Raw genomic sequence first — 27766 nt, 5'->3', positions numbered from 1 at the left:
ACGACCAGTCTTGTGCAGCAGCAGCAGCCAGCAGTAGAGCGAGCCCTGAAGGCGTCCGGGCATCCGTGTATGCATGCCCTCCGAATTGGACCGGCCTTCGCTGCAGCTTCGCACGCCGCGACTTTGACCGCACCGCAGCGACTATTCCACTTCTCTTCTCTCTTCATCTCCCGAAAAAATTAACCAGCGTCCACTAGCACCCGGCGCCACATCTGCTCCTCCTTGGAATATGAGATGAGAGAAAGCAACACCACCACCAACTCCCCCTCTCTTCGTCCTCCCGCGCCGCGTATAAAGCAGCTGCCGCGCTGCCCGCCAACTCACTCTCGCCGCGCCACCCGCCAGCTAGCTCCCGACCCCGCGGGTCCGTCCGCTCTCTGGTCTGTTGAACTGGCCATCGAGATCCACCCGTCGGCGTCCATCATATCATGGATGAAGTGTGGTGCGGCCTCGACCTGCAGCAGCTGCAGGCCGGCGACCCCCTCGCCGGCCTCCACGACCACGACCCCTTCTGGCCGGCTCTGGCGGAGTACGTGTGCTAGTGTTCGTTCGTTCGCTGCTAGTAGCTGGTAACTCGATCGCGCGCTGTTCTATCCCTAACGGCCTAACCTTCTTTGCTTTTGTTGTGATCTGTTGTTCAGCTGCACCGCCAGCTTCCTCGCCGCCGACACAGCGTGCTTCGGCGTCGCCGACATCGACCTCTCCGGCGGCTCCGCCAGCGGAAAGGCGGCGGCGGTGGACGGCATGGACACGAGCGGCTTCTTCGCGGAGGACGGCCGCCACCACCACCTGATGCACCAAGAGCAGCAGCCGGTGTACTCGTCCTCGTCGCTCTCCTCCAAGCGCTCCCTCTCCGTCGACAGCGGGGGCTCCTCGTCCACCTTCTTCCAGCTCGACGACGCCTCCCTGGCCGCCGCGACGGCCGCGGGCCTCTTCTCCTCGCCGTCTCACTCGCACCCCGCGGCGGCAGCCGCCCCGCAGGACCCGTTCGCCGCCGGCGAGGACGAGGCGCTCATGCGCGCCATGATGGCCGTCATCTCCTCGGCATCGCCCTCCTCCTCCGAGTCCTCGTCGCCGCTGCTGAGCCAGGACTACACCACGGCCGCGCAGCCCGCCGTAGTGCAGCCGCGCAACGCCAGCCACGTGACGGTCAGGAGCAGCAGCCTTGCCGTGGGGCCGGAGAGGACCACGTCGCTGACCAGCGCCGCCGCCGGCGGCCGGCAGCAGGAGGAGGACGCCAAGGCGGCGGCGGCCGGCAGCAACAGCAGCAGCCAGGTCTACCACATGATGTCGGAGAGGAAGAGGCGCGAGAAGCTCAACGACAGCTTCCACACTCTGAGGTCCCTCCTCCCACCTTGTTCCAAGGTATGCAACTATGCATCCATTCAATCTTCATCCAAATCATCTCCTTGGCTACATTGTTACGAGTAGCATTTTAACCTTCCTTGAACACTAACTACATGTCCTGATTAACATCCTTTAGGTGCAAGTTTAATTTCGACCTTTCACTTGTTGATTATGTGTTCTATACTAAAAAGTAATAGACGCTCAAATTTGTCTCAATAAGAACTCGAACTTGGGTGATCAGGACATACACACCCTCAACTAGTTAAACTTTAGATTTATCGATAAACTTTATTTTCTATATAAATCTAACGTCCAATGCAAAAATATGGTCTTGTTTGTTGCAAACCGTGACATTTGTAATATTTATATAAGATTAACATAGAACACTATAATCTTAGCGTGTGAGATTAAACAAATTTTAGTTCTAACTCTCCGAGATCGATAATCACACCGGTCAAGTTTATTGAAAAAGATTAAACAATGCATTTGATCTTATTTGTTGTTTATCTTACATGGATAGACCCGTTGCAACAATGACCTAGGCTATTATAGAGACAATCTAACCTAGCTAGAACAAATAGTCACAGGCAAGAAAATCAAAATTCCTAAACTGTTGATTTAGGATTGGATGGTCGAAAAAGGACCCAAGAAAGTTGTGCCAGGTCCTGCTGCTTTTTTGAGGCAGAGAATAGATCCTCTGTTCTTTTTTCAAATTTTCAAAGGTGACTTGGAAGAATGGAAGTCTTGCCACTATGTCCAGCCTTGCCAAAGATAGCATTATTTATTCTTTTGAAAAGGACATCGGCGGAGGAAGGTGTTTAGAAGCGCCCTAGGATAGATTCTTAACATAAAAGGTGCCTAGCTAGTTGCACAAGCTGAAAAGGTCCAACAAATGCACGGAAGCTTCCAAGAGGAAGTACGCTTGTGGATCGGAGCTAATAATTGCGAGACAAAACAGGGCCATGCTAGGATTATGTATTAATAAATTGCAGAAGCTAGTGGAAGCTTTCAACAAAATTGTTTAAGTTGCTGCTAACACATGATAAAAGTCTTAGTCAATGTATGATGCTGTTGTGAACATTGAACAATCAAACAAGAAGCAGATACAGCAAGAACTCCAAACTGCGGGGGGGGGGGGGGGGGGGGGGGAGGGGGGGGAGGAGCATATCAGTTAAAATTTCCGTAATGCACCTGATGAAAGTCGAAAACAATTATTCTATTAAAGAATATTGAAATTTATTTATTAGACTATAAGTAATTAATATGTTTATTTTTTTAGAAGATCAAAAAAAATATTATAGTGTTTTTTCTTCGAGGATGATAATAAAATATATGCTCAGCTGCAAAGTAGGACTGAGAAAGTCAAGCGCGTTAGCTGGTCAATAGTTTCTTGTTTCCAAGGATAGACGATCAGCCGAGGAAGGCGATCAGAAAGGACCTTGCTGCTGTCCACTGTACGTGGTCCACAAATAAACAATGCGTGCAAGTTGACAGTATTAGGTGCCGTTTGATGCACAAGAAAAGCAACCACGACAAAAAGAAAGTCCAAAAGCCTGTTAACAAACAGGTTGATAAGAAATACTGGGTTCTTGGAAAGACAAACAAAGCCAGCCACATCATCATCTACATTACTTTTAGAGTTTCCAGTGGTTGCCGCGAAACAGCCTGTTACCTGCATAGAAGTACAACGTACAGGTTAATTGGGCTGTCGTAATCAGCCGAGGACAGCAGATTAGCCACTCAGCGAAAGCGAAACTATCCTTTCATAAGTATGACAAAGTTTGAGATTGCCTTTTATTTTCATTGACATCCCATAAAGTCCCACCATTAACCTGGAAGTCCATGCAAAAGAATAAAGGTGATACGCGCGCAGCTTCCGACATGGTTCCGGTGGAGAATTCAAGCTCAGAGTGCTAACTTTAACTTTTGAAATTTCAATTTAAATTCAACAGTGTAGTAGGATCACATGAATCTTCTTTCCTTTAATTTTTTTAATTAATAGATTACTCCTTAATTGGTTTCCATGACATTTTTTGGGAAAAAGAACAAAATTTATTGAACCACCTTGTTGTGCTGTACGTGTATCGCAGAAGGACAAGACGACGGTGCTGGTCAACGCGGCGAGCTTCCTGAAGACGCTGGAGGCGCAGGTCTCGGAGCTGGAGGAGAAGAATACCAAGCTGGAGAGGTACGTCCCCCGCGAGGGCGCCGGCGCCAGCGCCGCCGCGGCGGCGCACCGGAGAGCCAAGGTCAGTATCAGCAGGGCGGGGCCGGACGAGCGGCAGGTGAGCCTGATGGTGATGGTGATGGTGGAGTGCGACATCGTGGACCTGGTGCTGCACGTCCTGGAGTACCTCCGTTGGATGAGCGGGGTGAGCGTGCTGTCCGTCGACGCCGACACCTACTCGCCGCAGGCGCTGCTCAAGGCCCGCGCCAACATCAAGCTGCAGATCATGGTAAGGCCGCCATAGCTAGCTGATGACGATGCTACCATCTTTCTTTGACAAAGAAAAGAAAAGGAAAAAGTCATGGCATGGGTAGAGTTATTAGGTCCAATTTGGAATGCAGCAAGGAATTCAGAGGATTGCTGACACGAAGGAATTGGTCTAAAACCCATCTCTGAACGGATAAACAATACATGTCACCAGCCTGATTGCTTCATTAGTTCTTCACGCAATGGTCACTCGATTGACGTCTCTGCCTTTGTGATCACCGCAGGACGGCGACTGCTGGGACGAGGCGCTGTTCCACGAGGCGATGACGAAGGCCGTGCACGAGGCGACCTCGTCTCCCTCCTCATCCTCCTGCGCCGCCCCGGCCCCGCTCGTGGCCGCGGCCTAGGCAGGAGCGCAGGGCGAGCAAGCCGCCGCCTCGGTTCTTCCGCCACGGGTTGGCTGTGAAGCGACCAGTTCAGCCATCGCCATGAGCGCGTGATGGTCCCTCCGATCATCGCCAGTCATCGTTGGACTTTGAAGGGGTAAAACTAAACGTAGCGGCGCCGGTGACGGACGATGATCGAGTTCGCATGCGGTTCTCCTGTGTTGCCCTAGCGCGATCAGAGAGGTTGCAGATGATGATAGCATTATGAGGTTTTAGGTTGTGTGATGCATAGCTAGTGATCGGTATTCAGTATAGCATGTTGGCATTTGGAACCAAGTTAGTGGAGGGATTTTGTACATAGGAAACGAAGCTCCCATGAGCAGTTCATAAATGAAGAAATGTGCACACACGGAAGGAATCCAGTTCAGCGGTTCTCAAATGCTCTTTAGATAACTTTCCAAAAATTGTATACTTTTTTGGAAAAAACTATTTGAATGTTTTCAAAAATAATATATGTAATATTAACCGGAAAGTTACGTAAATAATTTTATTTGGAAAAATTATATATTTTCTTAAAATTAAATATATATTTTTTGAAAATGCTCTTTATATTTTTCTGAAAGTTCATAAAGTAACCATCATAGTGCAAAATTTCCAAAGTTTCTCATGGTTCTTGCAAAATCATCACCTTATGGGATGATCAGGGCCATGAAATAGACAGTAAGTTTGCACACTTTGGGACAATTTTTAAGACAAGCGTAAAGGAGTTGAATAAACTCAGTTCCTTTCTGATTCTCAAAATAGCATAGAATTCCCAGCCAAAAAAGAAAACAAAAGCAGGAAGGAAAATGGCATGTAACATCAGAGGCAAACGACCCTCTCATAGAGATTAGAGCCCAAGAATGTCCAAAACCGTCTAAGCCTCATCATCCTTCTATCCATTGTAGCATAACATTCTAATGGCCATATGATGTGATTTGTCTACCATAATTGAACCCTAGCCTTTTTCCTTTTTTTTTTTGCTTTACAACAGCGCCTTATTAAATGATACAAACATCAGGATTTTAGTCAAATTATATATTTTTTTTGCTTAATCGCGAACCGCGCTTATGCGACATGGGCAAGCTATTTTATTATGCTAATGCTATTGACAGCGTTAAACTTAAGAACATGGAGCTTGAGGTTCCAACTGCGTGAATCGCACTTTAGACTGACAATATGGATGTGCCGTATGCGTGAGCATGCGCAAAGCCTAGTATGCTTCCTCCACTTCCAGCGCCGCCGTGGCCCGCATCGTGCCCCGTTGGAGGGCTCGAGTACAAGCAGGTTAAGATGGCTTGCGCAATACATGTGAGCAGTCAGTAGCATATCGGCATTTGGCACGAGTTAGTGCCTTAGTGGAGTAATTGTACATAGGAAAGAAAGCTCCCATTTCGAAGTTCATATGGAGAAATGTGCACACATGAAAGGGATGTACTACACCATTCGTTTGCATTAGTATTAGGCTAGTAGCCCAAAACTGCCAGAGTTTCTCATAGTTCTTACAAAATCATCGTCGTATAGGGCAACCTGAACCCAAAAATGTAAACAAAACTTTACAAGATACATAAATCATGTACAAAATGGGACAGTTTTTGAAACGAGAAAGAAAAAGAATGGAACAAATTCAGTTCCTTTCTTATCCTCAAGAGCATAGAAATTTCTAGCTAAAAGGGGGGAAAAAGAGCAAGATGAAAATGGCGTACAACATAACAGGCAATTGCCTTCTTTTTACATGAACATATAAATCCTAGTATGAGTACTAGATACTTGTGGTCGCATCCCAAAGCCGAAGAAGTCCATTGCGACCACCACTGCATATTCTTTTCCTATCCAGGTCTGATGCTATACACCTCACCTGCAACAGGGGACATTTAGAATACCCAGAAAGAAGGATAAATACAGCTGCTCGGAACACAAAAACAATTATCCATGATGAGTTAACATGAGCCTTAACTAGCCATGATCAGTGATCTGCTACAGACGAGTTCTATGTACAAGTATAGCAAACACCACAGATCTTAATCATACTACGTAGCTAATAAGCATGCTTAGAGAAGTTACATAAACATTGTACAATTAGCTTAAATGAATCATGCCCTTAAAAATTGATTCAGTAAAATAGTAGTGAACATTAAAAGATCATCGCTGTCGCTGGCGGTAATCAACTCAAATATAGGACATTCTTTCCAAAGGAATACAGTTTTACTTGCTGTATATAATTATAATGTGTAGGATCTTCTAATGGGTCATCGATATATGTGGCCTGGCACTACACAGCACTGTTAATTTTGCAATGGTGCGGCAGGGGATACCAATAATGTACCCTAGCTAGAAGTCACACTAGGCAGGTCAATACTGGAAAATATATTCGCAAGGAATGAGCTAAACAAAGCAATGCGTGGAAGTTAAGATGAGACACATACCACAGCAGCAGTTTTCTGGGGAGTCCTGTAAAGCTGCCATCCTGCAGCTTTTGATCCTGCATTTGATAAACCACCAAATCTTTCTTGTGGCCGATGGAAAAGAGACATAGAATTATCAGCAGCGCCAATTCCTAGCCAGTGATCACCGGCACTAATGGACAGAACGGATGCTGTGTGAAGTGTCAGATTCTTTACACATTTTATTCCTCCTACAAAAGAGAACAAAATCATTTAGTTGTAAAAGAAGAAAAGAAAAGAAAACGAATAAGGTGGCCATTCAACAAATGAAAGTAAGTTATAAAAGAGGAACCCCTATCAAGTCATAAGATTGGATACTGCAAACATTGAATGGTAGTAGTCACAGCTAGGGATAAACATTTTTGGGTTTGAGAAATTTCCCTACCCCCACCAGTTTTTATTATCCGGTAAACTACTATTTCTCCAAACGTTTTTAGAAGTCTCTACAAATCCTACCCTGCTAGGTAAATCCAGATAACCTTGTATCCGTCATTGCATAAGTGATTATTGGTAAAGCCAAGATAAATAGCATTTTATCATGTGTGGATATATGGTACAAAACCACAAATCCCCCTTTAAAATTGACTTCTAATGCAGAATCCATATTATGACATGTCATCTCTAAACGACAACCACTGGATCGATTAAATTAGAATATTAACAGTTGATCTTAAATAGCTGAGAAGCACTTCTTTACTATAACACCCTACTGCAAATTGTATGCATGTTTTCATGAAAGGAACTTTTCCCTGAAAGACGCATTTAGATTGCACCCTTTAGAATTCATAAATAATCTTGAGGTGTTGATAGACATCACTCAAACATCCCACAGCAAAGCATGCACATGCGCTAGTTCCCCAAAAATAGGAACAAAAGCATCAATTTGGTAGACTGGAATTAGTTTTACAATCACTAAGACCTCACCTTCATTTTCCCAAAATCGTATGAGCCCATCAGACGAACCTGGGATAAGTTAAGAATCAGAATCATATGAGGCGCAGATTATTTGCATATATATAGCCACATTTCAGTCTGCCCTATTCTTAAAACGAGCATAGTCACATACCAGTGATAATTCCTTTATCTGAAGGTGAGTATTCAACGCAGAGTATGGGACCAGCATGGCATGCTAACACGGCATCGCATGTTCCCCGGTTAAGGGACCACACTCTAGCAGTCCAATCATCACTCCCCGTTATTATGGTTTCTCCATTCATTCTCATTGATCTTTAGCCAACAAGACTTTATGTCAGAATCACATGTGCCCGTAAACCAAGAGGGTTCAAAATTCAACGTAGAAATTACCTTATCCACTTTGTATGCCCTTGAAGCTTGAACATCTGCTTACTGGAACGAATATCCCAGACATGCGCCATTCTGGTTGGAATAAACTTTTCAGAATAAAGGCAGCCCCTCATAAAAATTTTAAAAATTAAGTATCCAAAATCCTGTTAGGGTACATACACATCTCTTCCAGCAGCTGCCAGAATTCCAGTGGAATCATCATATTCCATACAGAGAACAGCACTTTGACAACGGCCCACAGTAGCAACACAAGTATCAGTCCGGACATCCCACATCTTCACAGTACCATCATGGGATGCAGTAAGGACACGTTCTCCTGAGAGCATCCGGACTGAACTAACCTATATCCATATTGAACACATTCATGCTTCATAGTTACTAAGGTGGGGCAATGAAAACGTTAAAATGAATCAACAGCTATTTTTGTAAGATCCTCACCGGTGCCTCATGGCCCTTAAGCTCTTCTAAAAGCTTAAAAGTCTGCTTATCCCAGACAATCACAGACTGATCATCAGCTCCAGAAACTATTTTACCACGATCTGAACTGATTGTTCGAATTGCCCTGCACATATTGAAGAAATTTACAGATAAATTCAGTGAACAAAGTGAATGAAATGGACAATCTACAATTATCTCAAGAATGGTACAAGAGCAACAAGAAAAGGCAAATCCCTTGAAGATCTATCTCAATTCAATTAATTCCCAGAAGCACCATACAGTGTATCAACCAACAACCACATAAAACATTGCCAACACTTTATAATTAAAGATGGTTCATTAAATGGATAGCCTTACCCTATGATTCATAACATCAACCATTGTATATCCCTTGGATCATATAAACATTATTTTAGACATTTAAACAACCATTCTTAATACTTGACAGGGACAATATGTCACCAATAAAAATTCAATGTAATGGGTTGAACCGCTAAAATATAACCCCCATTAAATCACATTTCTTGAAAACGTGCATCTAAAAGATGCAGTTCAAGTTGCATCAATTTATAAGTCAGCTCCAGATACTTGCAATTATCTAACATCCTTAAACCAGTAAAAAGAGATCATTCAATAATTATTTTAAATCCATGCTGTGTCTTGGCTGTGAAAAATTATAGCTAGCTTATAAGATGTTAAACTGCAATGGGATCAAAGTGGGAATTTAGTATTTTGTGCAGTTAACCATTAAATATAATAATTTTGATGATGGCTTCTACCTTGTATGCCCTTTAAGTGTTGCTCGAAGTTCAGAACCACGCAAACTTGGATCCCAAATTTTTACCTGTGAAATGTACAAAATAATCTAAATGTTCATGTCCACATCAAAGACAGATAAAGATATGTTGCAGTAATTTAGCATACTATTAGCTCTAATACCGAGGAACGGTTGGAACATGGGCAATTAACCATATAGCAACACTATTAAATCAAATACAGATAAATATATATATATTGGAATAAACACAATTACCAACAAATTCAGGTGCACACGAACAATGAATGATAATGTAGCTTTTGATAGTGTTAAAATGAAGGTAATTAACAAGTGGTATGCAAATTCCACAGTAATTTTCGGCTGACAACAATTATTAACAACCTCCAAACAAGTTGTAGTCCTTCTCTTATAAAATAAATGTGATTATAGCATTCAAATGTTGTTTCTTAGACACATGCCATTCTACAAATTTGTGGTGGCTTCTTACACCTTTTCCCTTTAATAATTCGACCTATGTTGTGGTCTTGGCATCTAAAACTGTACATTTCAACCAAACTTATAATACCATTTATTTACTACTACATTTATGGAATTGGTCGACATGTATTTATTGGTAGCTCATGCATCTATTATATGCATGTTGGAGCTGGTGTATTTACTGTTATCAAGCCATTCAAGAAAGTAGTTTAGTCTTTCACATTTGTTCCTTGATTCATATGTGAAACGCTAGAAACTTAGAATTGTGTATTTGAAAATGAAGCGAATACTTAGTGTGAGTGAGGTAATGCTATCTTTTCTCAAGAACATTGAATTCTTTAATGTGGACAGATGCTAGCCTTTCTCAACACAAAGAAAACCCATATCTGCCATTGAATGTGTCACGATTAGCGCGATTCGACCCAATTGCATACCAATTCTTATTTTAGTGTTAATGCATCTCCCTTCTCTCACAAAGTTTTCCTGTTTGATGTTGGCATAATTGAAGAATAGAAGTATTATTAGCATAAGAGTATATTGGCCTGAAAGATGCTGTTATGCCTGATAACAAAGTGCTGTGATGCTTGAGCAAGTATTGCAAAAAGTAATCATGCAAGGAACAGTATAACAGCATAAGCTTCAAGCTAACCGTGCAATCTGTGCTTCCACTGATGAAAAAGCCAGCATCTTCACGATCACCAACAAGATCCCAGACCTCCTTTCTCGTTACGCAATGAAGAGCAGTGATAGCACCTGTATGTCCTCTAAGGGTCCTCATGTTTGTTTGAGTTTTCTTTTGTGCAGCAGATATGTCAGTTTTGCCCGTACTAGCAACAGCATTTGTATCATCTGAAAGTATACAGCAAGATTATATTATAAGATATATTGTATTGACGTCCTCAGATGGTAGTAGATGAAAACTTACTTGCTCGGTTGAATGAGCTCGCTCTTAAACTTCTGTCTCTGCTGAACATACTATGGACCCAACTTCGGCCCAACCCAGATGCTTCAGCAGGTTGTTGGCTTTCATCAGACACATCAATCGCATGAGGTGAAGCCATGCCATATGATTGCAGTGGCTGGCTTTTCCCTGTAGCAACCCCCCAATAGCCAATGCGGAGTTGTTGCAGATGTGTGAGCAATGCTCTAAGTTTGATCTGAGGAAAGTTTAAAGGAAATGTAAGAAAACGGGTGTTTCAAGCAACAAATTCCAAATGGTGAAAGTTACAGTTTGACTTACAAGCTGCTTATAACCCAAGTTATTTCTCTCAGCTATTTTCTCAATCATATTCCAAGAATCGATGTCAGGTAATCCCAATCCAGCCTTCATTATTTAGTACAAGACAGTAAGTTAGGGGCAGTCGAATTGAGTTCTTTTGGAAAAAAAACATAAGATAAAAGTAATCAAGTACCATGTGAGTTGCCATGACAATGAGTTGTGCAGTAACTAATGTTACGTAGTTTGTTGACCTGAAGAACAGAAGAAATAAAGATAGGATAACACAGCACATGCAATCTTCCTAAAATTCTTCATTGCAACTATACTAGAACTTTTCTCCATACAAATAAATAATCGATCCGTACTGTTGAACCAGCTTAATCCAATATTATAGATGAGAAAGCAAAAAAAAAATGTATATTTACAGTCTCCCTGCACAAAGCTGTGCATCTATACTGAGCATATGATTCTTTCAGTCCCAGGCAGGGAATTAAGGAAGATATATCACAGAAATACGAAGTCACAACTTACTTGTTGGAACAATTTTCCATCAAATATTCAAAGTAGAAATCCCAGAAGCTGTAAGAGAAGCAGAGTTACATATCATAATCGAACACCCAAATTGATAAGACTTGACAATAAGTCAATAAATAAGAGCAGGACAGTCACAAACTTCTAAACTGGTGTGATCATTTGGAAGAAAAAAACCATCAACAGATCAAAAGAGTAGTAGTTGGTAATTTGAACTTTGCTACTGGGATAGTGATCTCCACAAACAAATTAAATACTAGTGCTTCTGTTGATAGGCATATTTGTTTGAACTTCATGCAGCTTCTTTCCATTATGTTCTCTTTTAATAATAGTGTTGTTTTTGTGCATACATTGTCCCAACTTCTTTCAGTTTATAAAGTGTAGTTCCTGAAGTAGTAGCATTACTTAGTGTTTCTAAAAATGGATAATATTACAAGCTAATGTGTCTTCAAGTCCGTGTGGCAACACTTATGGAGAATGGCATGGGAAACGGAATGCAGATGCCCAGTTTGTTGCTTCAACAGGGCACAGAGAAAGGTGTAACTAAGGTTTCGAAAACCTGATCAGCACAATACCAATCAAGAAAACGACAGCTATTCACCGAATACTTGCAGTACCAAGTATTACATAAGTATAGTCAACATAAGCATCTTGACAATTACAGGATTTTTGTCTAGAATACGCAAGAGAGCTACACATCATTTCATTAAAGAAGAAAATAGTTACAGGATTTTCATGTCCTGTGACCAACAAACATGATTGTCCTCTGACAGTTCCAAGGTATTTATTATAGATTATCTTTTGCATAAACTTTATTAGAGCTGAAAAGTTCCAAGGTAAATGGCAAGATCAGTATTATGGAGCAAAGAGCCTATCAATGCATGAGCAATTGATTTACAATGAACTTGAGAATCAAGCTAGAGTTCAAAACAGAATTGATCAGGCTATCTCGCACTAAGTATGACATACCGAAGCTCCTCCCATACTGACAAAGATAAGAGATGACGCTGAACGTAGTCTTGAACATTGTTTGGGTCTTTCCTGTACATTTCGGCAGCAACTTCAAGAGCATCTCTGATGGTTGCCAGGTCATTGCGGGAGTTGGCGAGAGTTATAGCCATCTTGAGCTGCACGCGCAAAAATCAATGAGATGGTTTCATATTGCTAGCGCTGCAAGCATATAAAACATGAGTTTCATAACCATACAAAATAGATGTGTAGTGCATTAAGAATAGCAAGTGCAGAACGGAAATGGCAAAGAAAATCAGATAAGGAAAGGCCTAGCATCAGAATGAGATGTCTGCATTGGGTAGCAAATGTTAAAACGAGGAACTAAAGTTTTAGGGGTGGTATACGACTAACCGAAATGAACATACTGGTACTCCCTGCGTTTCAAAATACAAGGTGTAATTTGACTCAAGGGCGGTGTCCAGAACCAAACTATGATCCTTAGTGGTGATATCTGCTCAAGACACTGGCATGTTGTATCCTGGCTGGTAGGATGTAGTGCAATTGTGATGGCTGGTACATAAGTAAACTGACAAGCCAGCTGGTGATACTCATCAGGTTTTCCAAGATAATTAAATATAATGCATGCGAGAGGTGGAGATTTACCGGTAAACCAGCTTTTATCTGGTTCAATTTCTTGTAAAATATTATTCAGTTTCTTTTTGTAAGGTCCACATGCATTTCAAGATTCAAACTTTGGAATTTTAACTAATTGTTATTCAAGCAGTGTGTGGATATTGTGATACATAAATGGAGCCATTCGATTCATATAATGATCATGATATTGTTGTTTTTAAGTATATATTATAGGAGAATTGCAAATAGGGAATTAGAAAACTCACCAACTCTTTTACAGCAATAAACTGTTCATCAGTCAAGCGGCATTGCCAGCCCTACAAATATAGTACAGCAAGATATAATGTGGATTAGAAAGTGGCAGCGTATAGATTCACGAATTGTAAGATCCAAAGATCCAGATTACCGAATGAATATGCTCTCTGATGCATTCAACAAAGCCACTTCCCCCAATGCCTTCTGCATCAGACTCAATCAAGGCTGCAAAAAGAATTTAGAAAACAAATTACATGGATGATATGAGAGGTATAGAAAATAGTAAACTGAAACTTCACCATACCTAGGATTGTGCCATATTCAAAAGATGAGAGAGGATCCTCAGTTGCCCCAAGTCTCAGAAGACGAAGCCAGAGTCCCTGGAGATAAAATGCATGCTTTTAGGAGTGACATGCTTATAATGTGCATAGTGCATACATAATCATCAATCATTTGCATTTTGCACATCAACCAATAACACAATAGTAGTAATTATGTCTGCCCTAGGAACAGATAATCAGAACAGCACTGTATATTTAATAGATGAGTTTGTGGTGGCCTACAGAAAAGATTATGCAGAAAAATCAAATAGCAAAAAACAACATTTTAAAAGTGCAGGCTATATAAGCCTATAATGAATGTATTGCGCTTTTATTGCTTGGGCATCAGAAACAACCCAACAATACTATGAACTAAATTTATGCCACTGCAAAAAAACACAGTTATATCGATAGTCAATAGTGTCATCTAAACATCTTATGCTACTCTAGGTTGTCCCATGGTTGGGTTTTGGTTTGACAAGAGTTCAAACGATAAAAGACTCTTGATTCAAATAAAAGTTCAAAATAGTCAACCAAATAGTCAAACCTTTCAGAATCTAGGTTCATCGATTTCCCCAATAACTCATTACAAAATCTCTAAATTAACTGCAATGCGTTAATAATAACTTGGTTACTTTGGACTTCCAAATTAAATGTTACCAATACAATTAAGATTCCATCTTACATATGGTCCCAACCCTTGTTTCATGTTAGTACCAGGATACTTTAGTTGCCATAAATTAATAAGATACTTTCAAGAGAAACAAAACCGTAATATGGAGCAGCTTTGGACATAATTTCCAGAATCCACAATAGCTTTGTAGTACGCTGACAATAGTGACTTAATACATGCTAAGAAGCACATGAAACTCAACGTTTTGGGGTTGGGATAATTGCGATTAATGCAATACTTACCTGGAGCTTTACTTTAATATCCAGAACCATCCTTTCTCTCTCAGCCTGTTGACCAAAAAAAAGAACATATGCACAAAAAAAAAGATTTACACTGCCATGCATGTTGAGAAATGATGATAGAGTTTTATTGCACGTAGCAGGATGACTTACCGCCCTCTCTCTCGGACTCAGACTTTCTGCCTTTGGACCCCCATGTACTCGGATAGAAGGAGAACTGAAAATGGATGTCACTGACATTGTAATAATATTCTAGCCATTGGAAAAAAAATAACAGCAAAGAAACTTTTCAGGTGTGCCCTCTTACCTTGGTACTTGCTTACTAGCCCCACTAGCTAATGCCAGTATCGACTTACGTTTTTCTTCTTGTTCTTCTGTTCTTGCATTTGATGGAAACCTTTTATAGCAGTGTCTATTGCCTGGTTCTGCATGCGAATATATGGCTAATTATCTTTCCAACAAACACCAGAAACTTAAGTACTATATCAATCTCAATCCTCAGGCACTATAGATCAAACATGGACCTCAACATGAGCAAATTAGATAAGATAGTTATGCATGGATCCTTTTAGTTGATACATAAATTCAGTCCTTACATTACTTTCACTAAAGAAACCTGTTTTGTTCTAAAAAAATTCCTACAGTATTGTTAGAGTATATTGGTAGTATAGGAAATATCACGTGGAGGCTACTTGCCCTCCAAGTATTGTACCCCCTATATATTCGCCCTTGAGGCTCAATGCAATACATCCCACACATTTTATCCTTCCTACAAATATGATGTATAGATCCAATAAATTATATTCATGCATGATAATCAAGATACTCAAATGGACCTTTTCTAAGGTCATATGATGCTAGCATTACCCCAGTTGACAAGTAACACGCAGCAGAGTACATGTAAATGTTAGTTAAGGTCAAATGTTACTGAGAGCAGACACATGATGTGTTTAATGGAAACATATGAGTTATGATGCACTGTGGTTGAAGTAGTGTGCCTTTGATTCTAATATAGGCTTGAACTGCTAGAACACAGAACTAAGTGTTACTGTAAAAAGTGGATAGAGTAATATAGGGAGAGAAAGGAGTAAGTACCTGAACCATCAGTCTTAGGGTCAGCTATAGTTATAATCTCAGGATCAGCAACTTCAGAAGGAAAGATGCTTAGAGGGTTTTGTCCTCTGCCTGTGGCATCCTGCAACTTATCCAGAAGGTTGTTGGCATTTTCTTCTGCGCTATTGCATCTCTCCAGATAATCCAAGAACCCCTGAGTCTCTATAAACTGCATAATCTGCCAAACAAACATGATATTGAAGTACTCCCTCTGGACCATATTCCTTGACGGAGCTTCAAGCACACAGAACAACGGATGTTTAAAGCCTCTTTTTTCATTATATAGTTTGCCTCTTACTATTTATATGCTACCTCTCGAACACCAGTAGCAATAAGTGATCAATCCAGGTGTTTGTTTGGTAAGTGATGCCCTGAACACATTAAAGTGCATCTCTTGAAAATTGAAACTGTTTGGCTACAATAATTACATTTTTTGAAAAGAGGTGGCAGTCTGCCAAGAATAGGTCAAACTGGATATATAAGAATAATGCAAAAGGCCCAGGTCTATGTGTATTCACATATGATCAGGATAATTTAATTATCTAGGTTCAAGCTTAAGCTCTTATTCTTTCAAAAAAAAAAAAAAAGCTTAAGGTCTCAAAGAAAAGGATGCATGATAAACAAAAGAAGAAAACTAATTTCTAAATGCGAGAGTTGCCAGAATTTTGGAAGAAATGTTGTGATGATTAAATTTATTTATTAAACCACAAAAATAGCAATGGCCTGCTAAAATATAAAATTGCGTATTTGAGTCGACATAAATTTCTAGATTTAACACTGAGATAGACTATGATAAATAACAAAAGGACAGTGTCAACAACGAAAATCATAATTCATTTGGGTTCCATACTCCTATAGCTGAATTAATAAGGATTAGGGGCAACTATTAATCACTAAAGAACTTTATGATTAATGTACTAATGAAATACAAATGGATTATAAACTTCATATTCAAAGTTGCCATTTTGATTGCAAGGGGGTGGGGTTGGTGTTGTACTAATTATCTTTCTTCTTCAATGAAATGATAGACAGCTCTCCTGAGTATACAAGGGGGAAAAGTAGCCATTTTGAAAACAAACATATCTGTGTCAACCACAACCATTAAGATGGCAGAATCATTGCAGATTTGCAGCTGTAGAACAGAGAAGGAACCAAACTCAAAATCAATCATGGTCAGATTGTGTGAGGACCATATTTCCATAAGTTAATGAACTATATTACAGCTTACACAACATTAACGTGTTCAGGAAATGCACGGTGTATAGAAGAGAGTAAACACCAAGTAGCTTGAATGTAATAGGGCTCTTACTATCTTTTGAGGCCATCCTTTTACGTTCATGTGTATAAAGAATTACACTGGAACACAGCCTTAGATGACTCGAATGTGGTCATTATTTAAGACCTCACATTATCTAAAACTTGCAGATTTGAAGTCCTTTCTTTTGGTTCCTCATCTTTGGGATCAGGACCATTCACCATGCTATGGTCTATGCTTTATGCGGGCACTATTTTTGTCCTGATTTTGAAGATAATTCCAAATCAAGCCTTCTGAGTATTCACCAGTGAACAGATGTTGAATAATTTGCAGTTGTTTAAATGCAAGGAACAAAATAGTATGTACCACTAATTCGAAAACCTAAATAGTACTCCCATCATCCCTATTTGACATTGTATGCTTGTGTAAACTTATTGAGAAAAAAAACAAAATGAACATATGCCCCTCTAAATCCGTCTCATGCTTTCTCATATATTTTTGTCACTTAAACTAACTCTCATTGACATTAATTCCTATGAACAGAGAATCCGAAGGTTGGAAAATGTATTACTTATACTAATTTAGGTACTCAGGGAACGTTTGGTTGCTGCACCTGTCCGCCCTGCCAAATCATGACCCGGCCAAATTTTGATGCAGAAATCGGCCGCCCAGGATTGGCCAAAGTGGGGCTGTAAAAATGAACTACACGCACGCATCGGACCAAGGGCCAGCCAAATTTCGGTTATCATCCAAATGTTGTGCTTGCCCATGGTGAACGGCCGATATTTGGCCTGGCCGCTGAGGGCTCTCATCCAAATACGCTTTCACTCCTTAGGAGCGTGTAGCTAGTTCTCTTCTTGAAATCCTAAAAAATCAAAAGAAAATGGGAAACCTCCACCTTCTAGAACATCACATAAACAACGAACGGAGAAATACCGTGTAAAGAAAATTGCAACATCAATTGAGGAAACAAAACAAACTTTCCCGGGCTCACCATTTCATTATACCTTTTCTAAAACATATCAAGTGTACATTAATTATGACAACATGAAGACACCAAAAGAAAATAAAAAGAGTAAGCATAAGCTGTAAGCATACCATTGACATGGACTCAACAGGCTGATTAGTTGCTCGAGAACGCTTTTTAAGAAATGCTTGAGAATTGAAACCAGTTGTTGATGCAGTATCCTGACAAGGGGAAAACAGCACATCTTAATTGAAACCAGTTTACCACTACGGGCAATATAAATAGCTGATGCGGAACTTAATAGAGATGATGGCTTACAATGAAGTTACGGTAACCACTCAAAATCTGTGCAAAGAATCTCAAAAATATCAGCCTGCATCAAAACAGAAGATCAACTACTAAATACATTTACCTAATAATCATGGAGAAGAACATAGTCCAAAAGATCAAGTTTGTGCATGAATAGTATGCCGAGACAAGCTTTTGGTGTCAATTTACAACCATACCCCAGCCCCCTTTTTGTCAATGTGTCTAAACTAACCATGCAAGAAGACCGAGGCGAAACAGCCCCACATGTCCTATTGAATGATATGCTGAAACTATTTAACTTCTTTCGCAACATTGAACAACAGGGAGTGGAAATATTACAAAAACTAAATTTCAGATCACTTCAATGTACCAACATTTAAAAATAATAGTTCCCAAGAGAGTGGAGAAACATCGTGAAGCATTGCGAGTAGATCACAAAAAAACTCCAAGGTTCCTTGCTGATTCAGCAAGGACATATTTTTCTTTATGTTAGTTTTAACAAGGTTTGTGTTTCTTAAATTGCCTGTGACAAAATATTTTGTATCCACAGATTCTGTTATCATATGACACACAAGAGGAAAATAATCCAAATATTTAATGTAAGTACATATGCTGGTGCAGGAACTAAAATGTAATTAAAGTTATTCATCTCTATTACTAATTAAGGTACTAGGCCTACCCTTATTAGGTTCTTGCTGAATCATGATACTAATTTGAAATTGTACAAAGCACATTAAGTATAGGATGGAGAAGAGGATTACCTAAGTTGGAAATCATGCTCCTGGCCCCAAGATTTTGTGCCAGATCTTAAAGAATAGTCACCCATACTGCCAAGATTGATTTTCATGAAATCAATACCCATGACATTGGGTTGTAGTAGTTTTAATATCTCACCACGCAAAAAACTATGTTCAGTTTCTGGTATTGGAGGAATTTCTTCCGATGTTGTTATCCGGTTGTACTCAAGATCTACCACCACCACCTGCAGTCATATACATTATCGTTACAATAGTGAAATGCGTTAATGTGATTCAATTGAGAAAGCATGATAGATCAATGTATTCATTGGTTGGCAAACCAAAAAAGAAAAAAGAGATGGACAGTGCAGAATTTGGTCAGAAGATGTGCTAAATATATGCAGCAAAAGAATCTTTTATTTAAAGCATGTATGCACAGAATTTTAAAAGAAAAACACTTCTTTTCCTAAGATTACTTTGAACAATAAAACTTATGCTTGATTAAAAGTAGGCGAATTATTATCATGAAAATTATTAACAAATCTAGAAGAAAACCTAGTGTCCTCAAAGTTCAGATATTAGTACGCTTACATATTCTTCAAAAGTTCAAATATGTTATAAGTTCAAACAAGCATCTTCACTCTGGAGGATTCTTAAGGTACACTACGCATACTTACATATTCCTCAAAAGTTCAAATATGTTGGAAGTTCAAACAAGCATCTTCACTCTGAAGATTCTTAAGATACATTGCACACACCTCAGACTTTTATGTTGTGAATCAAATAGAACAAAGATGTTTCATTCAGACATCGGTTGTGAATATCAAGGCACCAAAACTACCTTTTGAAAAAAAGAAATTCATGTTTTATACCAAATAAATGAGAATTGATGTACCGCTCCAAGATAGCAGAAACAAGAACAAAAGTTTGGCTAACGGAAAATCTCATCTTAATATTACAACTTACACCATCCATAGTGACCGCAGAAGTGTCAACACCAGAATGAAGTCCCATCATGTAGGGTGTCGGAGCATCAATGTAGTCAACCCCACTGGAGAATATTATTGGAATATAGACATGCTGCAGCACAAAACATAACATCAAAGGAATTTTGGATATAAATACGAACAAATTTTCTCAAGCACAGCAATTATTTTCCAAAGGATTTTTCAAGCCCACTGAAAAAGTTGGAGTACGAAACCACGCATTTGAGTGCAACCTACCTGCCACCTAATTGGGTATATTAAATGGCAAATGGCTTCTGAAACTAGAGTCAATAGGGTGTACCTGCATTATGAATCAAATAAAAGTCTATCAGACTCGTAATAATTTCATTATTAATGGTGCTCAATGTGTCAAAAACTGTTTGATGTCGAGGTAATATTTCCAATGAAACATTTCCTTCACTAATGAAGCTATGACATGCAGAGATAAGGGTCAGATATAACAAGGAATTTTAGTCCCAAGCAAATTGGAGTAGGCTGCAAAGCATGAATTGATAGGAGGAAGCAAAATGATCAAAAGTTGCTAAGTGAGAAGTGAGGACTGAACGAACTTATTTGATCGCAGCAATATCCTTCTTTCAAGCAGGACAGCAGTAAAGAGAAGTATTAGTTTATCAACATCCAGGCACTGCACCAATGGCTGGAATGATATCTGCAGTCACAGTAAAGCTTCATATAACCAGTTGGAAGTAAATAAAATGTAGGTACGTAATTTAACTGAGCAATGATACTGGAAACAAGGTTTGAATAGGATAGGACAAATGGAAACAGGAACCATACATCAGCGTGGGGAAGCCATTCTTTTGGAGGAGCTTCTGCAGAAAGAAGGCAATTCTCAATGGAAAATAAGACACGATTCTTTCCTGGTGTTGGTAATGTCACATGTGACACCATATGAGATATCGTGTCCCACAATGGCTTGCTGAAAGCAGAAAGCATATGGACTGTGAGGTAGTTGAAACTTGAAAGGGTATAAAGTACACGAATACAGAAGTTTACCTACACCCTGCAGGAGAAAAACAAAGAACAAATATTTCCTCAAGGGCATCACGAAGGACTTGGAAACTAGGAGAATGGGACACAAGGCAGATGCATTTATCAGCAAAGGAGTTTGCCGGAATTTGGTAAGCTTCAATAATATCTTCACAAATAGGATCCCGAAATGCAATACAACTGACATAAATTTTTGAACCATCTCCCTCTACAAGAAATGACAACATAGTTAAAAGGGTGATCCGTATACATTATAGTAAGTTTGACTTGAAGGCTTGAAAAGCATACTAAAAAATTGCAAAATATCATTGTTCAACCGGAGCTATAAATTTGAATGGCAATTGCATGTACCTGTCAAAACTATAGGATAACTACGTGGATAAGTTGAGATATCGTCTGTGTCCAGCCCTGAAGAATATATTCTTACTCCCGCTGGCAAAACACACTGCATTTATGACCAGTCAATGTCACATAGGTTCATATTCACAAAACATAGGGAAAGAAAGAAAAAACAGGAGTAGTTACTTGATTTAAACAAAGATAAGGTACCATTGTTGTCATCAAACAGGCTGAAATTTTACCACATAGAAGAAACTACAGTCCTTTTGCTTCCAATAGCTACCAATTTGTGTCATCCATCAGATTTTTCGAATCATTTTTTTATATCATTCTTTATGGGATACATACAGCCATGATTTCACTTTGAGGCTGAAAAGATAATTTTGGTGGCCATGCAGCAGGAAAAAAAAGTTGCACATGCTCCAACAACATGCATCACATGATCACAGTTGCAGCACTAGCATTTTAACAGTATTCTTCTATGTCGAATCATTACAAGACATGCTGGATCAAACTTCCATGCTTCCACCCTGGCACCACCTGTAAAGGGGCAGGGACAGTCCTTGGACAAGCTGGGGCGATTGCCAAGGAAGGTCAGTGGTGATGACTGATGAGGGATACCCTCCTAGCAATGTCAGTGTTTGCCCTAACAAACGGGAATTCTAGTCATGGAATTCAGCATCAAAGGAGGTGCCTATTGTCAAAGGACAAAGAATCTTTCTTCAGAAGTTAAGCTAGCCTCTACTTGGGTAATAGTACAAAAAAGGCCCACTGGCCTACGAGACCAGCCTCCATACCCCTAGATCAAAACTGACAGGACTGCAAGCCCAAGAAATCAAGTTGATTGAATCAACACTATAGCTTGTAATTCAAATTTAATAGTACCAACTTGACCAAATCAACACAGTAGCTACTAGTAGCTAGATGATTGAGCTAGCAAGCGGCAGCATTGCAGCAGGAGCCCAGCAGGCTGGCCAACAGGCAAGCACAGGAAGAAGCAGGATAGAGAGTTCAGCGAGCAGGACGTTCAGAAGCAGGCCAATGACATGCGGCATGCTGATCATCAATTTGCCACACCTCCTGTAATTTTCTGGCTCTGCCACTGTGCCTGTTATCGCCCTGTGCCATTTTCCGGCCACTGTATCCGTGAATCCATAATACACAGATAGTACAATGCTAATAAGCCCGCTGCATAAGAGCAGCATGAATTGACTTCTTTCGATCACTTTTCACTTTTTTGCCGAAATGAGCAAACACGCCACCCCCTAACCAAATGCCGACACGTCTTTCAATGATCACCGATTCGGCCCATTCTACCGGGAATTCGGCCGGAAATCACCCAAGAAGATCAATGCTTGGTCAAATCAACGCGGCAAGGGTAGAGGAGGCGAGGCGGGATCTGCGGACTCACGGTGGGGAGCTGCGGCGGCGGCGGAGGGTACAGCGCGTGGTTGGAGGGCGGGAACTGGTCGAGGAAAGCCGGCATGTACATCTCCTCGGCGCCGTGGAAGCCCTTGGCGCCGTCCAGCGCCCGGATCTCCGGCCCCAGCCCGCACACCACGAAGTACTCGAAGATCCGCGACGACGACCCCATCTCCGCCGCCGGAACCGGCAATCACCGGCCTCCCGGGAGGGATCCTCGGCGCGGCGGTGGGCGCCTCCCTCTCTCTATGGTGTCGGCTCTGTGCGCGCGCGAGCGGAAGGAGGGAGGCGGTCGGGCGGAGGACGAGGCCAGATGGTGGTTGCGGTGCGGGAGGAAGGCGACGAGGCCCCGCAGTTCGGGTGGTCGTCTGTTCCTTTGACCCGTTAAGGATTTGGAGGCAATTCATTTTTCCTCTTTTTTGTTTGTGTTTGACCGTTTGTGACCGATCGTTGACTTCATAGCAATCAAATATTTTTTTCACATCTCAAATACTCCCACGATTGAAAACATATAGGTAGAGTTTGGTTCAGCGATTTCGCTGCACGATCCGTTTAGGGTACCGTTTATTTTTATTTGCCGGTGAGGATCTCCCTCTCCTTCTCCTTCTCCCTCCTGCATCCTGTTCATTTCCAACCTTTTCCCCAAATCCTAATCTCCATGTTCTTCATTTTGACAGCAAAAGAAAAGCTATGAGCAGAAAGGAAGGGAGGAGAGGACGACGACGTGCATCAATTGGATCGGAAGGATCTGTGAGGTGTGTGTTTTCTTCCTTCCCCTCTGAACTCCTCCTTGTTTTCCCTTCCAACGGATCGTTTTGCTAGGAGCAGACTCCTTTATTATCCTTTATTAACAGTTCTGTAGATGAATGTGCCCCTTGTGCACTGCTGTGGTATAGATAAACTTTGGCATCTTAACAATCTGTCTCCCGATATGCAACACAATCTGAAGAATCTGAACATGCTTTCTACCAACCCCCCCCCCCCCCCCACATAATTCAGGCATAAACATCATATATACAGAAAGTACTCAATGACTAGATCTCTGTCAAAAATATGTGAGTGTATATGTGTGCTCTACTTCTACCCAGAGAAATAGCAAGCACATTCAGAAGGAGTTGAGCTAATCAATTAGTTTTAGATTACTCTTTGTTAACAGTTGTGAAGTTTTCATTTTGTAATGCAGACTGATTAAATTAAATTGATGGTTAATTAATAGTCAGTATGTAATGTTAACTCTACCAACATTAATAGTCGTCTCCTTACTGGAAAGAAAAGCTAAGTAATACAAATGTTCATAAACCTTGATTAGACAGCTACAACAGAACTAATGTGTAATGTGAAGGTCCGGCTTTGTAGAGCTTGCAGTTAAAATTATGTGGTAGCTAGTTCTCTTGCTCTGCTTGCACTAAGCTAAAATAAAATCCCAGAACGCATACCTTGTATGTTCAAATCCCACCCACGTGGTTGTAGCATTACATCATAATTATTCTATCTATATATTGATATGTTTTCATGGATATTAAGTCGATAATTCTATCCAAAATTTAATGTTGTGTTTGTTTTCAGTTACTCTCAATAAACTGATTTGATTTTAGTTATTTATGAACTTCCCATGTACTTGCAGTAGGAGCATTATACAATTCTCACTAATTTGCATGTTTGTTTGGGTTGAAGTAGAGATATGCTCCTTTGGTTTTACACTTTGGACAGCACTGCACTATTCTAATTTGGCACAGTACTGTCTTTGAATAGTTCTATGGCTTATCTTCCATTAACTACACGAATGTGGATGAGAAATTTGGCCCTTAGAAATATGAGGATGATGAGTTAATAAAAGGACTGTATGAGCTGTGTTTAGATCCAAAGTGGAAAGGTGAACAAGGTTTTAAGAATGGCTATTATTCTATTCTAGGAAATGTTGCTTGCTACAAAGCTACTAGGGTGTGTCCTCATCGCTGTTCCGCATATTGATTCTCGAGTAAGACACTTTAGGACAAAGTATGGTGCAATTGAGTTATGCTATCTAGAGGTGAGTTTAATTGAGATGATAATAGAAAAATGCTGCAATGTGAGAAACAGCAGTACGAAGCTCACTGTAAGGTAAATTACTTCAACATTACTTATGTGAGAAACATGGAGTAGCTTATACCTGTATTGATTCAAGTTACTGTTTGGAGGATTATTCTTTGCAATTGGTAGTACATTTAATTATGTTTTGGCCCTCTTTGTAGGATAATCCTGATGCAAAGGGACTATATGGCATCACATTTCCATATTTTGATACCTTAGTTGTTATATATGGTAAGGATATAGTTACTGGACAAGGAGCTAAGGGGCTAGATAGGTGAGGCTCTTTCTAACATGGAGAAAGAAATTGCTTGAGATGATCAGGACGTAGTGGAAGAAGACATGATGTCTATGGAGACACCACAACGATCTTTGGATAGTAGGAACTCAGTTGATTCAACTTCTTCAAGCTTTAAAAGAAGGAAAAAAGACAAAGATAGCAGTAAAGGGAATGAAGTTAGCACGTCAAGTGACCCATTTTTGGATATGGTTGGCAGACTCTGTGGTGATCTGAACAAAGCTTCACAATACTTTGGGAAGATTGCAGAAGTAATGAAGCGGGAAGCCAAGGTCCAAGAGAAGACAACGCAAAATGATCCAATACAAATGCTGCAGGAGAAGTCTGTATCTGAGCTGACTAGGCTTGGATTTACTGGTAGCGAACTTCTCAAAGCCACAAGTGTTTTTGTGAAGATCCCGAATCAAATGACCATGCCTTTTGCACTCCCAAAGAATCTTAGGAGAGAGTTTATACAGAATATGCTTGCTGGTAAGTTATTGTTTTCCTATTTTATAGCTGACTAAGCATTTTAGTAGTTGTACTTCCTTTGTGCTATGTCTTTTCCTGATCGCCATTGCAATTTAATTTTGGCATGTTGCTTGTGAGTTTCTAAGTATCTTTGAATAAGAATCATTTGCAAACTAATTAGCATAAACACTTCTATATGTTCTTTTGTACTAACTGATGTAGAACCTTTAGGAGTTCACAACCGCTGCTGCTGGAAAGTTTTCTTTAGTAGTACACTGATGTAGGCAATGTCTACTGTTAGTGTAGTGATTCAGAGCTATGATTTTTTATATTTTTGTGATGCTGAAGAGTAGATTCCATGTATAGTTCAATAAAAAACATGACATGTTTTTTTATTGTTTTTGCCTTATCTTGATAAATAAGCCAGTATGCGAAAATGTTGCACCTTGGTTATTGCATTCCAGTTCTTTCCCTAATTTTATTTTATAACAAGGTATGTATCTATATCCCTAACATCAAAATATCTCTTCTTTAGATGATGCACATGGGAAGAAGTGAGGATCCATGCAGAAAGCTAATGTACCAGATCTACAGTCAACCTTATGCTAGATTATTATATGAACTTATGAATTTTGCAATGTTATTGTGTTTGCATTTTCAAGCTCTAAGACTTGCAGCATTGGACTTGCCATAGTTTTTGTATTTTATTTTATTTTGCCATAGAATTGTATACATACAGTACTGTTTTTAGCGCTAGCTAGCTAGCTCAAAAGAACGATATTTTGCTTGCTTCCTGCAGTTGTTAAGAGCCAAATACAGAATTGTAAATAGAAAGCGTTACTTTCATCAACCAAATATAAGGCGATTTTCCTTGCACTGTAACAAATACCACCACTTTGTTATTCCAATAATGTTACCGCTCCCTAGCCAGAACCGAACACTACCATAATGTTCACATTTTACAACATTAATATAGTATATTTGAAGAAACTTTAGCTAACAATTTGGATAAAAATATGGCACCTCAACTAAAAGTATTTAGACATTTTGAAACATTGTTCATTGTGAATCTAATAACTTTGTATCTTATATTTTGTGACTTCATAGCAATCAAGATTTTGGTTTGCATCTCAAAATATTCCCAAGGACTAAAACATATAGTGTTTACACTTTACAACATCAATATAGTATATATAGTAAAACTTCAACTAACAACTTGTATAAAAATATGGCATTTCAACTAAAAGTACTTAGATATTTTGAAATGATTGTTAATTGTGAATCTAATAACTTTCTGTGTTATATATATTATCAACATCTTTGTAAAAAAAAAGAAAAAAGTCCAAATTACTCCGTCCAACTATGGCTGAAGTCCACATAACACATAACCCCCTAAACTATAAAACTGATTACTTAACCCCTTGAGTTTCTAAAACCAGCTTATTTTTCACCTTTAGCATCCAACTCAAACCAGTTTTGGCCACATGGACAGTGGATTTGGTTTTTTTTTATGACTGGGATAGCCACATTTGTAGGATCAAGGATACCGACTAGAGGGGTGTGAAATGGTGGTTTTAACTAAAATCACGAACACTAAGCAAATTTAATTAGTAACACAAGAGAGCTCAAATTTCTACTAACTCCTATCACTAGTGGGTTTTTTCGACCTAGGGTGACAAGTAGCAATTCAATGTCTAGTAAAGTAAAGTGCTTAAAGAAAATTGTAAGAATAAATTGAGTAAAGAAATAACTAGGCATGAGACAAGAATTTTTTCATGATGTCGATGACTTGCCGGTCACCCCTAATCCACGTTGAGGTGGACTCAAAGCTTCAACCGCTCCTCTATCAAGAACCACTCTTGATATTGAACTGGCTTGAATCAATGAGCATCTCCAAATCAAACCAAATCAGAGCACATTCACAATCTTATTGAAGGGCTCAATGGTTTCACCTTCTCCAAGCCATCTAGGGAGCGGCAACTTCCAAGAGTAACAAGTCAATGATGCTTACTTGAAGACTCCCCAATACCACAAAGCTCAAACTCTTGATGCAATGCACTAGGATGCTCTCACACTCATAAGAATGCAATCCCTAAGCAAAGAGTGAATGAGAGAGGAGATGGTTGGCTCAAGTATGTTAAGGAAGCTTTCAAATATGTCGAGAGAGCTCCCCCATGACTGGGCATTAGGTATATATAGCCACTCCCTCGAAATCCAACCGTTACACTCAAATCCTGTGGAAACAGAGTTTTCACGGACCGTCTGCTTCACAAGAACTAGTCCGTTCGCTATTCCAATCCAACGGCTAGATGTGCAATAAATGCGTGTCAGAGTCGACCGTTT

General features: G+C 40.0%; 2 protein-coding genes and 1 pseudogene across 2 annotated transcripts; 2 read left to right on the top strand and 1 right to left on the bottom strand.

Moving 5' to 3' along the window:
• The first annotated feature begins 237 nt into the window (after positions 1-237).
• Positions 238-4606, top strand: LOC112895874 (putative transcription factor bHLH041). Its single transcript, XM_025963873.1, has 4 exons — positions 238-529; positions 642-1365; positions 3438-3803; positions 4066-4606. Exons 1-4 carry the CDS (start codon positions 429-431, stop codon positions 4186-4188), a joined length of 1314 nt encoding a protein of 437 aa, XP_025819658.1. The 5' UTR covers positions 238-428; the 3' UTR covers positions 4189-4606.
• A 1030-nt stretch (positions 4607-5636) lies between these two features.
• Positions 5637-22971, bottom strand: LOC112893168 (DENN domain and WD repeat-containing protein SCD1). The gene is made up of 31 exons (XM_025960354.1): positions 22598-22971; positions 21199-21292; positions 20854-21055; positions 20635-20776; positions 20406-20506; positions 20074-20137; positions 19817-19930; positions 18875-19095; positions 18123-18177; positions 17936-18025; positions 15565-15760; positions 14777-14894; positions 14623-14686; positions 14473-14517; positions 13542-13617; positions 13389-13462; positions 13249-13299; positions 12368-12525; positions 11399-11446; positions 11061-11118; positions 10889-10972; positions 10574-10805; positions 10298-10497; positions 9173-9237; positions 8394-8517; positions 8115-8296; positions 7956-8027; positions 7717-7877; positions 7575-7613; positions 6633-6841; positions 5637-6064 (listed from the first exon to the last, which is right to left on the bottom strand). The coding sequence occupies exons 1-31, from the start codon at positions 22778-22780 to the stop codon at positions 5969-5971; spliced, it is 3618 nt and encodes a 1205-aa protein (XP_025816139.1). The 5' UTR covers positions 22781-22971; the 3' UTR covers positions 5637-5968.
• Positions 22922-26107, top strand: LOC112892525 (annotated as a pseudogene).
• The last annotated feature ends 1659 nt before the right edge of the window (positions 26108-27766 follow it).

This window comes from Panicum hallii, chromosome 5, assembly GCF_002211085.1.
Source record: "Panicum hallii strain FIL2 chromosome 5, PHallii_v3.1, whole genome shotgun sequence".
NCBI lineage: Eukaryota > Viridiplantae > Streptophyta > Magnoliopsida > Poales > Poaceae > Panicum > Panicum hallii.
This window is presented reverse-complemented; position numbering and strand designations above follow the sequence as displayed.

Bases quoted from the DNA above. Each gene is read 5' to 3' on its own strand.
- LOC112895874 (XM_025963873.1), top strand. From the start codon at position 429: ATGGATGAAGTGTGGTGCGGCCTCGACCTGCAGCAGCTGCAGGCCGGC. The intron at 1,366-3,437 runs GTATGCAACTAT...CGTGTATCGCAG, and splicing joins TCCTCCCACCTTGTTCCAAG to AAGGACAAGACGACGGTGCT. The intron at 3,804-4,065 runs GTAAGGCCGCCA...TGATCACCGCAG, and splicing joins ACATCAAGCTGCAGATCATG to GACGGCGACTGCTGGGACGA.
- LOC112893168 (XM_025960354.1), bottom strand. From the start codon at position 22,780: ATGGGGTCGTCGTCGCGGATCTTCGAGTACTTCGTGGTGTGCGGGCTG. The intron at 18,178-18,874 runs GTAATCCTCTTC...GTTTTGATGCAG, and splicing joins GAGCATGATTTCCAACTTAG to GCTGATATTTTTGAGATTCT. The intron at 6,065-6,632 runs GTATGTGTCTCA...CCCCTGTTGCAG, and splicing joins CCCAGAAAACTGCTGCTGTG to GTGAGGTGTATAGCATCAGA.